At 35.8% G+C, this 14,999-nt stretch overlaps 1 protein-coding gene across 3 annotated transcripts; it reads left to right on the top strand.

Moving 5' to 3' along the window:
* The first annotated feature begins 4,839 nt into the window (after positions 1–4,839).
* LOC142985473 (bile salt-activated lipase-like) lies at positions 4,840–14,912 on the top strand. 3 transcript variants are annotated; one of them, XM_076133672.1, is made up of 4 exons: positions 4,840–5,145; positions 11,843–12,035; positions 12,698–13,920; positions 14,497–14,912. In XM_076133672.1, exons 2-4 carry the CDS (start codon positions 11,862–11,864, stop codon positions 14,681–14,683), a joined length of 1,584 nt encoding a protein of 527 aa, XP_075989787.1. In that variant the 5' UTR covers positions 4,840–5,145; positions 11,843–11,861; the 3' UTR covers positions 14,684–14,912. The 3 variants fall into 3 exon arrangements, with proteins under 3 accessions (XP_075989787.1, XP_075989785.1, XP_075989786.1); XM_076133670.1 differs by lacking the exon at positions 4,840–5,145 and adding an exon at positions 6,739–6,771; XM_076133671.1 differs by lacking the exon at positions 4,840–5,145 and adding an exon at positions 8,787–8,963.
* The last annotated feature ends 87 nt before the right edge of the window (positions 14,913–14,999 follow it).

Raw genomic sequence — 14,999 nt, 5'->3', positions numbered from 1 at the left:
TTGAGAAAAACATTTTAAAAAACCAATAGTACTTTTGTTCAGCCCGGGAATCGAACTCAACACCTCATGCTTAGCAGTCAGATGCAGTACCGACCTCGACACAGAGGCAATTACGTTATACTTATTAGTAACTAGCTGACCCGCGCAACTTCGTTTGCGTCACATAAGAGAGAATGGGTCATTATTTTTCCCGTTTTTATTATTCCCCGCTATCTAACATTGAAAGAATTTTTAAAAACCAGTAGTTCCTGAAATTAGCGCGTTCAAACATACTTTTCAGCTTTATAATATTAGTATAGATAACCGCTCTAAAAATTGCTTAACCCACAGATCGTTTACCGACCGGTGAGCGCAACAAAATTTATATTATCATTTAAAACAGTCATTATTGTTGATCTCTCGGTGACTTGCATGGGAGGTAAGGCTTATCATTGCTTTACAGATGTGCTGATAGTGTTATCAAACACTTCAAAGATCTTCAAAGTAATCTATTGAAAATATTACGTAAGATGATTGTTGTGTTTTGTATAGATTGTAAAGTACGCAAGGGGTAGTAATGTGGCCATCTTTTATTTAAGTCACTAAGGTCAACTTGGGTAAATTTGAATCATTTGGGTAACAGTGACAGTGGGAATATGAACTAGTTTCGATTATTTTTCATATGAAACCAACGCAATGGATAAAAGTTTATTTTAGTTTTGCAAAATGTTAAAATATTTTTTCAATTCGCACTAGTAGTTGCTGAGTTAGCACGTTCAACCAAACAAAACAAACTCTACAATTTCATCATATTAGTATATCTGAAAAAATATTTTACTGTTGCATAGCCTATTTATTGAGGAAGCTTATAGGCTATACAGCATCACGCTACGACCAATAGGAGCAGAGTACCAGTGAAAAATGTTACCAAAACGAGGAAAAATATGACCCATTCTCTCTTATGTGACGCAAGCGAAGTTGCGCGGGTCAGTTAAATAAATAGAACAATCTCCCTGAAAGTTAAACGTATGGTTTCTTTAGTAATACATCAATAACACAATAATCTTATTTTCATCGTTCTCTCGTAATCGGTACAGATGATAAGACAATAGGATATTGAGTTATCTCAATGTATTATAGCACGTGCGATGTGTCCTAACAATAATATGTAAAGCGATTTCCTGCGTTCCGTAAATGATTAAGGCCTGATTTTCTGCATTATTACGCTTTATTTTGCTTCAGGAAAATGCATTACTGCATGTCCCGCTCCAGGGAGGAAGCGAGGGTCTGTCGGGCTCTCCCGCCGTCTAGGCGTTCCGGCTAACTTGGCCAGACCGACTAAAAACCTGACGGTGTTCCTTCAACAGTCACCATAAAGTGGCAAGGACGCGGTACCTCCAATTGGATACTTCGCGTCAACATTTACCCCATAAGGCTTTTCAAAATTTGAGTATTTCGATGCTATTTTTATCTATAGACAGAGTTATGGCTTAGTAACAACCGCACAGATTGATTTCTCAGGTTTTAAACTATGCTAGCCCAAGTTGGTCTGTGGATAGGTGACCATCTTATACATATCGAGTTCCTCCGTGTTTCGGAAGGCACGTTAAACTGTGGGTACCGGCTGTCATTTTTACAGATTGACAGTCGTTACAAGTAGTCAAGGCTTGAAAGTCTGACAACCAGTCTTACTAAGAATCGTGTTATAAGTCAGGTAACTGTGTTGTGTAGGTCCGATAGACAGTCGCTCCATGTAAAATACTAATATTCAGCTGCATCCGGTGAGACTGGAAGCCGACTCCAACATAGTTGGAAGAAAGACTAGACTGATGATAAGACAGGGTGATTTAAGAAAGTTTCAGTGTACAATTCATAAAGGTTTTTTGTAACTGAGATGTCATTATTTTTGTGGCAGGTGTTTAAAAATACATATGATATGATATGCCGCACATCTGGAGGCAAACAATATAATCATTTATTTGTATCTAATAAGTAATTAGCGAACATATCTCACGTATAATGCATTACCGAATTATTTGAAGATCCGATATCTGCTTGTAGTACTTAGATGAATAATATAGATAGTTATTGTCGATAGGAATTTGTGATAACATTGACGTAACGCGCGGATCGATCTCTGAGGTTAAGCAACGCTTGCCGAGGTTGATCTGTGAATTGGTGACCATCTTACACACATCGAGTTCCTCCGTGTTTTGGAAGGCAGGTTAAATTGTGGGCCCCGGCTGTCATTTTCGAAGATCTTTCACAGCTTGAAAGTCTTACAACCAGTCTTACGGAAGGGTATCGTGTTATAACTCAGGTAATTGTGTTGTGGAGGTCAGATAGGCAGTCGCTCCATGTAAAACACTGGTATCCAGCTGCATCCGGTGAGACTGGAAGCCTTAACATCAGAGATCGATCCGTGCGGTTGATAATAACTAAGCCACGAGTTCCACGCTGTAACAAGCTTTAGGTACCTCCTGAAAATAAATAAATAAAATAAATTTAACCCATTAATGTCCCACTGCTGGGCAAGGGTCTCCTCCCGTAATGAGGGAGGGGTTAGGCCTTGAGTCCACCACGCTGACCAAGTGCGGGTTGGGGCCTCTTGAAAATACACACAAAAAAATAATTTCACGCTACTTTAAGGTCGATTTTACGCAAATTACTTAACGACTGTTATTCTAACAAAAACACGTGATTGTTCAATAGTTTATTTATAAATAATTTTGTCAACTCATTGTTTGTATATAAAATAGCGAAAACCATTGTATATTTGAAACCCTTCTAAGTAATAAAAATGTGAATGTCTGTCTGTCACTAAACTGATCTGAATGAAATCTATACTATATTAATATTAATTAATATTAATATTATAAAGCTAAAGAGTTTGTTTGATTGTTTGTTTGTTTGAACGCGCTAATCTCGGGAACTATTGGTCCGATCAGAAAAATTATTTCAGTGTTAGATAGCCCATTTATCGAGGAAGGCTATAGGCTATATATCATCACGCTACGACCAATAGGAGCAGAGTACCAGTGAAAAATGTTACAAAAACGGGGAAATTTTGACTCATTCTCTCTTATGTGACGCAAGCGAAGTTGCGCGGGTCAGCTAGTAATATATTAAATTTCAATTTAACTATGTCTGTCACTAAAATGATTTCACTGAAATAACATAGATATTTTGTTACACGAAATAACTTGCAGCATGTGTGTTTGTAAAGGCGGCTAATGAAATGATATAATATTCTCGCTATCCCCGTGTAAATCCTGATCCCTCGGGTACTCTGGGATAAAAGCCTATGTGTTATTCTGGGTTTTCAGCTACCTACATAACAAATTTCATTGTAATCGGATAAGTAACTCAATTCTCTCCTACTAACAACTGCAAACAACCGGCTAGTCATTAAAAAAAATGTATGAAAATCTGATCAGCGCCGCCTCTAACATCATCGTACTAAATAGTTTTACAGTACATTTTAAATGTCAAACTTTCGATACTCGACAGAACCGACTGTATAGAATCACGCAGCGTGCTTCAGAAGTATTTGCATGAAAAAAGAAATCATTGGACAACTCACACACGGTCATTTGTTTGCAAACTAAGCAGAGCTTGTCGAACCAAATAACTGATAAACATACTTATATACTTCTAAATACATACTTATATAGATACATTAACATCCAGGCTCAGAATAAATACTCGTGATCATCACACAAAAATTTGTCCCGGGTGGAATTCGAACCCACCACACGCGGCGTTTTGGTTATTGCGGCGAGGTGACCGCTTTAACCACTGCGCCAAACGTGCAGTTAAAAAAAAAAGAAAAACAAAAGATGTTTGAAAGAGCAACAAACATCGATACATACTCACAAACTTTTGCATTTATAATATTAGTAGCACTAGTAGCATAGTGATATTGTAATCCATACTAATATTATAAATGCGAAAGTAACTCTGTCTGTCTGCTACTCAATCACGCCTAAACTACTGAACCAATTTGCCTGACATTTGGTATGGAGATATTTTGATACCCGACAAAGGACATAGGCTATATATCATCACGCTACGACCAAAAGGAGCAGAACACCAGTAAAAAATGTTACAAAAACGGGGAAAAATTTCACCCATTCTCTCTTATTAGACGCAAGCGAAGTTGCGCGGGTCAGCTAGTCATTGTTTAAGTAAGCATATATGAATAAGTAAACGATTAGTAACTACTTTTAACACATAATATTGTCGGTACAATGGGAGAACGAAATAACTCAATGTTTGAAGTTTCGAGAAATTCGCGAATTCGGTACAGTCAACTTGGGTAACTTTGAATCATTTGGGTAACATTGAACGTGGGAATTTGAACTAGTTTCGATTATTTTTTCATATGAAACCAACACGATTGATAAAGATTAATTTTTGTTTTGCAAACTTTTATTAATTGTGTGTGGAAAAAAAAATTAAAACTAGCTGATAATAATGTTATAGCCTTCCTCGATAAATGGGCTATCTAACACTGAAAGATTTTTTCAAATTGGACCAGAGGTTTCTGTGGTTAGCACGTTCGAACAAACAACCTCTTTAGCTTTATAATATTAGATGAAAATTAAATGATCGGTGATCAAAAACCAAATTACCCATTTCTACAAAAAAGGCCATATTTTTACATTAAGTTAAGATATAGATTGTTAGACCAAAAGTTGCAGCATATTTTGGGGATCACGAAAATGGTAAAAGTTCAATTTGGCTAATATCAGAGTTATTTACTCCTCCCATTACACCGATATAGGTACATCGTTAGTGAGTTTCCGTCACGAAACACAATTTAACTTCACGTGTCAAAATATTAAACGAGCTCGTGACTAAATAACAACAGCGCGAATCGATCTCTCAGGTTAAACACACTTGTCGAAGTTAGTCATTAGATGGGTGACAGTTAATACAGAGTTCCTCTATGTTTCGGAAGGCACGTTAAATTCTCGGCTGTTATTTTCAAAGATCTCTGACAGTCGTTATCAGTAGTCAGAAGCTTGAAAGTCTTAAAGTGGCATTGTGTTATAAGCTTAGTAACTGTGTTGTGTAAGTCAGATAAACATTCGCTGCATGTAAAATACTGGTATTCAGCTGCATCCGGTGAGACTGGAAGCCGACAACATAGTTGGAAGTAAGGTAAGACTGATGATGTCTGAATAGCAATAAACCAGCGCAGAAAATAAACCAAAGCCTTTGGGATAGTTTATCCGAAATTTATTTAGTTATAAGTAAATAGTTTTAACAGGCTAACTATAGCTTAAATACAGTAGACGTATACGCAGAGTGTGTGTGAGGGAGACGTAACAACGACGTGCTTCCGTTCCCTCACACGCACTCCTTGTATAGCGTCTACTGTATTTATGTTTCGTCTTCTACACAGCGACTTGTTGCTATATATTCAGACACTCAAAAACCGTTTTAAATTACAAAAACGCTCATTTAAATACAATTTGCATTGTTTCCATAGCGTATTATACTATAGTCTAACAATTTAGAGAGTCTTGTATGCAAGGTTCTCGGCTGGAGGTATACAACATACAGAATGTATAACATCAGTGACCCGCAGTCTGCAGCTGACGGTCACCTGTTTCATACACATACTACCTTATATTGGTAACTAGCGGCCCATCCCGGCTTCGCTTCGCTTGACTTTTACACATAAACCATCCTCTTGAATCATTCTATCTACTAAAAAAAACCGCATCAAAATCCGTTGCACATTTAGTTACACATAGTTTATACTATGTAGTAAAACACAGAATTGTTAATTATATTCTAGACAAATCGGGCATAAGGTTCTCTACTAAGTTTGTCACGATACTACACATATGGTTATTATTTAAACAGCTAATTTACATAACAATTATTGAATTAGGAGCGAAAATTTGTGACTAATTGTACATACGCATTCGTACCAAAATATCACGTTGTTATAACGATGAAGGAACACATCGTGAGCAATGTCATGTGTGAGAGTTGTTTAAACAGTTGTTGTAGTAATGTAAAGTGTAGTGAGATTAAGGTTTCTCTCTCATAGAAGACAAGTTCATAAAGACTTTAAAACATCTTTAAGTTTATGTTTTTCTTTTAGTTTATTTTATGGCATGGTTAGTGGTCAACCTAGTGTCAAAGTTGTTCAAGCCGAAAGGCCTTTGACGCGACTTAGCGACTGTTATCTTAGTGACAACAACCGGGACCGACTTTTTACGTGCCCTCCGAAGCACGTAGATGCCCAGTTCAAATACCACTATGCGGTCACCCATCTTTTACTGCCTGCCTAGCACAGTGGTTAAGGTAACCACGCCGTTACCATTGCGTCGGGAGTTTGTGGGTTCGATCCCCACACGGGACAATTATTAGTGCGATCGACAAATATTTTTTTATGTCTGGTTGTACTTTGTGTCCGTTGTTTGTATGTTTGTTAAAATCCCAATAGCAGTTCTTAGTGCAGGAATTGTCTTTTAATATAAATAATTAAAATAATTAAAATAATTAAAAGAATGACTGTGCCAAGATTTGCTTAACCCACAGATTGTTTACCGACCGGTGAGCACAACTGGCTATTGGCCAACAGACAGACAGACATTCATATTTATAATATTAGTATAGATGTATTATACTTATCTATAAAATAACGACATTATCGACATTTTGTCCGCACTGCTATCTACAAAATTATTTATATAAAAGCTATTATTTATAACATTACTTATGTATTTATAACTTCGATACAGTGAGCACGTGCACTCCCAATATGAAAAGGTAATGATCACATACATACATACATACATACATACATACATACATACATTTATACATACATGCATAATATCACGCCCTTTTCCCATAAGCATTGACTAAAGAACATCGCTTGGTACGATCCTTACAAACTTCCCTTGCTTCATTCATTATCTATACTAATATTATAAAGCTGAAGAGTTGGTTGTTTGTTTGTTTGAACTACTGGTTCTAATTGAAAAAATATTTTTGTGTGGAATATCGCATTTTGTTCATATCATTAGCGATTCGGGGATTTAATATTATTTTACAAGTACAACAAAGACCGCAGGATTTATATACAACTAGCCGACCCGCGCAACTTCGCTTGCGTCACATAAGATAATCATAATTTTCCCCGTTTTTGTAACATTTTTCACTGGTACTCTGCTCCTATTGGTCGTAGCGTGATGATATATAGCCTATAGCCTTCCTCAATAAATGGGCTATCTAACACTGAAAGAATTTTTCAAATCGGACCAATAGTTCCCGAGATTAGCGCGTTCAAACAAACAAACAAACAAACAAACTCTTCAGCTTTATAATATTAGTATAGATCTATACTAATATTATAAAGCTGAAGAGTTTGTTTGAACGTGCTAATCTCAGAAACGACTGGTCAGAATTGAAAAATTCTTTCAGCGTTAGATAGCCCATTTATCGAGGTAGGCTTAAGGCTGTATAACATCACGCTAAGGCCATTAGGAGCGGAGTAGCAACGAAAAATGTTACAAAAACGGGGAAAATTATGACCCATTCTTTCTTATGTGACACAAGCGAAGTTGCGCGGGTCAGGTATTTTATCATAACTAGCGAACTGGCCCGACTTCGTCCGGGTTTTGTACAATTTTATGCCGGTGATTATATTCTCGTGGGAATTTTGATCCCATACAAACCTTGTGTCGACAATTACAAACATAATTTAAAAGAATTATCCAATTCAGTTTAGTTGTTCAAAAGATTTGCGCGTAGATTAAATTTAGTGATTCATTTTTATTAATATAGAAGAATAGTGGCCCGCCCGGCTTCACTCGGTTTAAACAGTTATTTTACACAATATAAACCTTTCTTTAGAATCACTTTTATCTATAAAAAAAAACTGCATCAAAATCCGTAGTGTAGTTTTAAAGATGTAAGCATACATACAGACATACAGACATAGAGACAGAAGCGACTTTGCTTTATACTCTTAGTGAAGATATAATAATCACTTGTGGCCACCGATCAGTAAACGATCTGTGGGTTAAGCAACCTTTGGCGCAATCATTCCATAGATGGGTGACCGCATTTAAACTGAGCGTCTCCGTGCTTCGGAGGACACTCAAAACGTCCCAATTGTTGTCAATTAAGATAACAGTCGTTTAGTCACGTCAAAGGCCTTTCGTCTTAAACAAACTTTGACACTAGGTTGACCACTAACCATACGATAAAATTACGTAAATATATAATCTACTAGCTGACCCGCGCAACTTCGCTTGCGTCACATATTACGCCATATTTTTGTAACACTTTTTACTGTTACCTACTCTGCTCCTATTGGTCGCAGCGTGATGATATAAAAAATGCTTTTTTTTCACGAAAAATATTCTCAAAAATATTTATATCTCTTAGTATAACGAAGTCGCGCTAAGGCATATCCGCCATTAAAACAGTTGCCATGGCAACGTAATTTTGTTAATTCAATGTCATTGTAATATTGATATTTCGCGACTTCGTTGAATTTTCTGAATTTTCCCGGGAAATGCGTCATTTTCCCGGGGTAAAAAGTAGCCTATGTCCTTTCTCGGGTATCAAAATATCTCCATACCAAATTTCATGCAAATTGGTTCAGTAGTTTAGACGTGATTGAGTAGCAGACAGACAGACAGACAGACAGACAGACAGACAGACAGACAGACAGAGTTACTTTCGCATTTATAATATTAGTATGGATGTAAACAAGAGAATTATCTACTTTAAGTGCTCACCGGTGGGTAAACGCTCAGTGTGTTAACTTGTACATTACATAGATGTAGGTGCAGTGTTTGAGCTGAGCGTCTCCGTGATACAAGTCACGCTTGTTGAAACGTAAATGGCAAAATTTGGGCTTAAAAATAATTTATATTTATTTAATTCATGTGTTAATATTAGCGTTAATTCTCTGTGGTACGATCAGAGGTCGCAGATTCAAATTGCAGGTTAGTCTAAAAATAATATTTCAGAGATTTTTTTGACTTTATGACGCAGTGGTTAAGTTCGCCACGCCGCAACTATTACGTCGGAAGGTCGTGTGTTCGATTCCCGCACGGAACAATTTATTTGTGCGATACACAAATAGTTGTTTCGTATCTGGTTGTACTCTGTGTCCGTTGTTTGTATGTTTGTAAAAGTCTTCACACATGAGCAATTCTTAGTGCGGGAGTTGTCTACTTAATAACAAAATAATATCCTGGTCTAAGGCCTTACCCTCTTATTCATAAACACATTATAAACCTATTTTAGTTAAAGAACTATTATAATATGTTTTCTCTTTTTCATTTCGCTAAGGAGTGAAAGACACAAAACACTTTATAAGCCTTTCATAACTTCATATATTTTTATGATTATGAGTAGATATTTATGAGGGTCTCTATTTCGTGTCCAAGTATTAATGCAGTCTTGAACCCTAAAGGCGTTTTATTTAATTACTTCATTTACAAAAGTATACAAGCGGACTTACCCCCGGTTTCTGAGGTACATTTAGCGGTAGTTTATCAATTCAATAGCGTTTTTTTATACTTATAAGTTTAAAAGCTATTGATTAGATAAACTACCGCTAAATGTACCTCAGAAACCGGGATTATTGCTTTAGATCATTCTTTGACTTTTCCGATTTGTTCAGCGAGAACAATATTATAAGCCAGGTGCAATAGGCAAGTGAGAGTTACAGTGCTAACAACTTACAAATCGATTAAAATACATTTTGTTGTAAGTTTAATGAAATATAATTAAACCTATAATCAGTTAATTACAAATAAATCAATATTAAAAAATAATTTTCATCCAGTTAATTTCAATCAACGCCATCTATAAGAGAGTACAGGAACTACATGTGTAATGAATAATTGATTAGACTTTCTATTAGACTAAAGATAGCGTTTACCTAAACGCTCCTTATTTAATTATTTTTTAAATAATAAAGTAATAGGCCCTATACTCAGTCAGTTACAACTAATTCAATATTATAAAATTATTTACACTCGTTCATTTCAATCAGCGTCATCTGTATCTGAGTACAGGAACTACATTAATGCCCATATATATCACTAGATGGCGGTATTACCAATTAAGGAAGACTCACCAATAATTCATAAAACTTATTCATGAATAATTGATGAGTTTTATGAATTATTGATGACTTATTAATAATTCATAGATAAGTTTAAATCCAAGATGCTTTCGTTGCGCTTTGAGCGACTTGAAATATAAGTGTTTATCTCGTATGCAAGTAATAATGCAGGCTTAAATACTAACTTTTAATAGACTTCATATACAAAAGGATATAGACGTACTTACCCCCGGTTTCTGAGGAACATTTAGCGGTAGTTTATCTATTCAATAGCCTTTTTTGTATGAGTTTTGACGCTATTGAATAGATAGACTACCACTCAATGTGCCTCAGAAACCGGAAAATTAATGAATTAGACATTCTAAGCTTTTTCGATTCACTAGCCGATACGATGCGAGGCAAACTCACAATACATAATATTATTTGTATCTCGTAATCAATATACATATAAGCCAAGAGCTCTATGCAAAGTGAGAATTACAATACTAACAGCTTAGAAATCGATCAAAAGACATTTTGTTGTATGTTTAATGAAAGATAATTAAACCTATAATCAGTTAATTACAAATAAATCAATGTTAAAAAATAATTATCAGCTAGTTAATTTCAATCAACGCCATCTATAAGAGAGTACAGGAACTACATGCTTCATGAATAATTGATTAGACTTTCTATTGGACCAAATATAGCGTTAACTTAAATTCTCCTTATTTAGTTATTTTTAAAATAATAAAGTAATAAGCCCTATAATCAGTCAGTTACAAATAATTCAATATATAAAAAAATAATTTTTAGCTAGTTCATTTCAATCAACGCCATCTGTAACTGAGTACAGGAACTACGTTTAATACTCGTATATATCACTAGATGGCAGTATCACCAATTAAGAATACCTCATCAATAATTCATAAAACTTATTTATATTATGAATAATTGATGAGTTTTATGGATTATTGACGACTCATTAATAATTCATAGATAAGTTTTAATCCAAGATGCTTTCGTTGCGCTTTGAGCGACTTGAAATATAAGTGTTTATCTCGTATGATGCAAGTAATAATGCAGGCTTAAACACAAACTTTTAATAGACTTCATATACAAAAGTATACAGACATACTTACCCCCGGTTTCTGAGGCACATTTAGCGGTAGTTTATCTATTCAATAGCGTTTAAGCTGATATAAATAAACATGATAGTTTGAATAATAACCTAGGAACTACATTTAATACCCGTTTATATCACTAGATGGCAGTATAACCAAGTAAGAAAGATATGAATTATTAATGAGTATTATGAATAATTGATGAGTCATCAATAATTCATAAAACTTATTTAAAAAAGATAGTGTTAACTTAATCTCTTCTATTTATTTACTTTTTTATGATTAAAAAATGTCATATTAGCTACACAATTTACTATTTAAAAACGACTGAACCGATATCACTGAAAATTGGTGGAGAGGTAGTTTTGAACCAGAAAAACGGACATAGGATATTTTTTATCCCGTTCAACCGCGTTTGTACCTCATCACCAAGTTGTTTTAAATCTATTTTCCGACAAGGGCTCAGTCGATTTAGCTGAAAATTAAACTTGAATACAATATATAAACTTGTTATTCTATTAATTCAGTTACTGTTCGATAGATGTCGTTACAAGAAGCAAAACTTAAATTTTTCAATGGTCGCCCATCCACAGAACGACCTTATCAAACGTGTCTTTCGATTTCTAAACTGAAATCATTCTTTCAGGATTAAAAACCAGTTCATCATGAAGATACTCGTCTTACTCCTTTTTGTCCATGGGCTGGAGTCTTCTCCGCGGCTGGACCCCCTCGTGGAGACTCCTCAGGGTCTGATTAAAGGTCTCCAAGCTGATGACGGAGACTATGCCATGTTTCTAGGAGTTCCTTATGGAGTTATCGATGACAACAATCCTTTTGGCGTGAGTATCCTACTAATATTATAAATGCGAAAGTTTGTGAGAATGTATGTATGTTTGTTACTCTTTCACGCAAATACTAGTGTAACGATGACGATGAAATTTGGTATTTAGGTAGCTGAATACCCAGAATAACACATAGGTTACTTTTTATCTTACATCTAGTTACACGGGAAGGGTTTCCACCCGGACAAAGTTGCGGGCGGCCTCTAGTCTTTTATAACTTTTAAACATTCGCGTTGACTGCGTCCGTGGCGCAGTGATTAAGGTTACCGACGTCATTTTAGTGGCGTGGTCGTGGGTTCGATGCCCATACGGAATAATTATTTGCAACCACAAATAATTATAATGTGTCTGGCTGTAGTTTGTGTTCGTTGTTTGTATGTTTGTAAACCCGTGACACAAGAGCAATTCTTAGTGCGGGAGTTGTTTTTTTATTAAAAAGTAGCCTACTGTTACACACGAAGCATGTTATCAAACCTTAAAGAACTAAAAACATTTCAAGAGAAATATAAATGATCTTTTCCCGTTTTCTGGGGTACATTTAGCGGCATTTCACCTATTCAAACAGTAATATTTAAACGCTATTGAATAGATAAACTACCGCTAAATGTACCTCAGAAACCGGGCATAAGAAAACTCTACAACAACAATTTCTCTTTCAGGACGCGACCCTTCACCCAGGTTTCAACACTACCTTCCACGCAACAAAAGACCCAGTCTACTGCCCCCGGTACGAAAACGGGAACTCTATAGGCGATATTCATTGCCTTAACTTAAACATCTATGTGCCAAACAGTGCGAGCACGAAAAACAAACTCCCGGTTCTATTTTTCATTCACGGGGGAGCCTTCATTCGCGGCAATGCTAACCGCCAAACTTTAGGCCCACAATACTTAGTTGCACACGATGTTATTGTAGTATTATTCAACTATAGACTCGGTCCATACGGTTTCTTATGTGTTGATGAACCTGGTTACAACAACCAAGGGCTAAAAGACCAGTTATTAGCACTTAAATGGGTTAGGAATAACATAGAAAGTTTTGGCGGCGATGTGGATAACATCGTGGGCGCGGGACAGTCGGCCGGAGCTATGTCAATTGATGTTTTATTACTAGAAAATGAAGGTTTATTCAAAAGAGTTATTTTACAAAGTGGTAGTGCGTTGAATCCTTGGGTTCTTACCGAAGTTAATAATACGGGACCAATTGTTTTAGCTAAGGAATTGGGTTATGAAACAGTGGAAGTGAAAGACGCGTTGAATTTTTTGAGCAAAGCTGACCCCAATTTAGTGATCAAATTGGCTTATGACTTACAAGTTACTGTTTTCGATGGACATCCACGTACGACACCTTGTATAGACGGGGATATGATCAAAGATTTTCCCGTAAATTTAAAACCTAAAGTTAAAAACATTGATATTTTAATAGGTCACGCGTTCAGAGAGGTCTCATTCCTGTATCCAGATTCTTTGAAATCTTACTACGAAAATTATAAATTTGAAGAAGAATTGGCCAGAGATTTTAATAGCTTAGACGATGTGAATGATATAAAACACTTTTATATCGGAGATGAGGCACCAAATTTTGATTTAAGAGAGACTATTTTAGACTATGGTTCTGATTTTGTATTCGTTCATTCAACTGAGCGGTCTATAGTAAGATATATAGAAGAAAAAGCGAGGAACGTTTTTTGGTACGTATTTTCTTATGTAGGAGAACGAAATAGGAATCGTGTTAGGCACAATCTGACGTCTACCGGGGCGACACATGGCGATGACCTGGGTTACCTGTTTGGACTGGACACCTTCACTGAAGACCCTAATGAAGACGATCAAAGCATTATAGATGCTATGACGAAAATGTGGACGGATTTTGTTAAATACGGGTGAGTGTGTATTTATTTTTATCAATATTATTTGACTGCCTCCGTGGCGCAATAGTTTAGGTATGTTTTTAAAAGACCCCGCGACATTATTTTAAGTGCGGGAGTTATCTTTTACCAATAAAAAAAGTTGTGTTTTTATTAATAAAAAAAAAATAGATACACAAATATCATTGGCATTCCAAACCAAGTAGAGCTTGTACTGTAACTAAATAGCTGATAACATACTTATATACTTCTAAATACATATTTATTTAGATAAATCAACCAGGCTCAGAACAAATACTCGTGCTCATCACACAAATATTTGTCCTGAGTGGGATTCGAACCCACCACACCTAGTTTTTCGTTGTTGCTGATAAGTAACCACCTAGTTTTTGGTAAAAAATGATCACAATAGTTGATCACATGATTTAAAACATTATTTTTAATTACTAGCAATAATAGCCGAGTGGTTTAAGTTGGCATCTCCCACACAAGTGGTTTCAGGTTCGAACCCGAGGCAACTCACCATTGACTTCCAAGTTATGTGTGTATACAAAAATATTAATAATCTTATAATTTTCTTCTCTTTTTCAGTAATCCCACGCCGTCAGAGCCGTCACCGTTGATTCCTGTAAATTGGCAGCCGATCAAGGGCCAGGCGCGGCCATATTTGAACATAGACAAGCCAATTACTTTGGAAAACAGACCTTTTAATAAGAGAATGTCGTTCTGGGACGTCTATTACAAACTACATAATAATCAGATTAAAGGAAAACGATAATAATGATAAATAAATATTATTGCGCAACTCACGCACGGTCATTTGATTTCAAACTAAGTAGAGCCTGTACTATAATAAATCTATACTAATATTATAAATCTGAAGAGTTTGTTTGTTTGTTTGAACGCGCTAATCTCAGGAACTACTGGTCCGATTTGAAAACTTTCAGTGTTAGATAGTACATTTATCGAGGAAGGCTATAGGCTATATATCATCACGCTACGACCTATAGGAGCGGAGTAGCAACAAAAAATGTTACAACACATTCTCTCTTATGTGACGCAAGCGAAGTTACGCGGGTCAGCTAGTTTATTAT

This window comes from Anticarsia gemmatalis, chromosome 30 (genome assembly GCF_050436995.1).
Source record: "Anticarsia gemmatalis isolate Benzon Research Colony breed Stoneville strain chromosome 30, ilAntGemm2 primary, whole genome shotgun sequence".
In the NCBI taxonomy this organism is placed as follows: domain Eukaryota; kingdom Metazoa; phylum Arthropoda; class Insecta; order Lepidoptera; family Erebidae; genus Anticarsia; species Anticarsia gemmatalis.
This window is presented reverse-complemented; position numbering and strand designations above follow the sequence as displayed.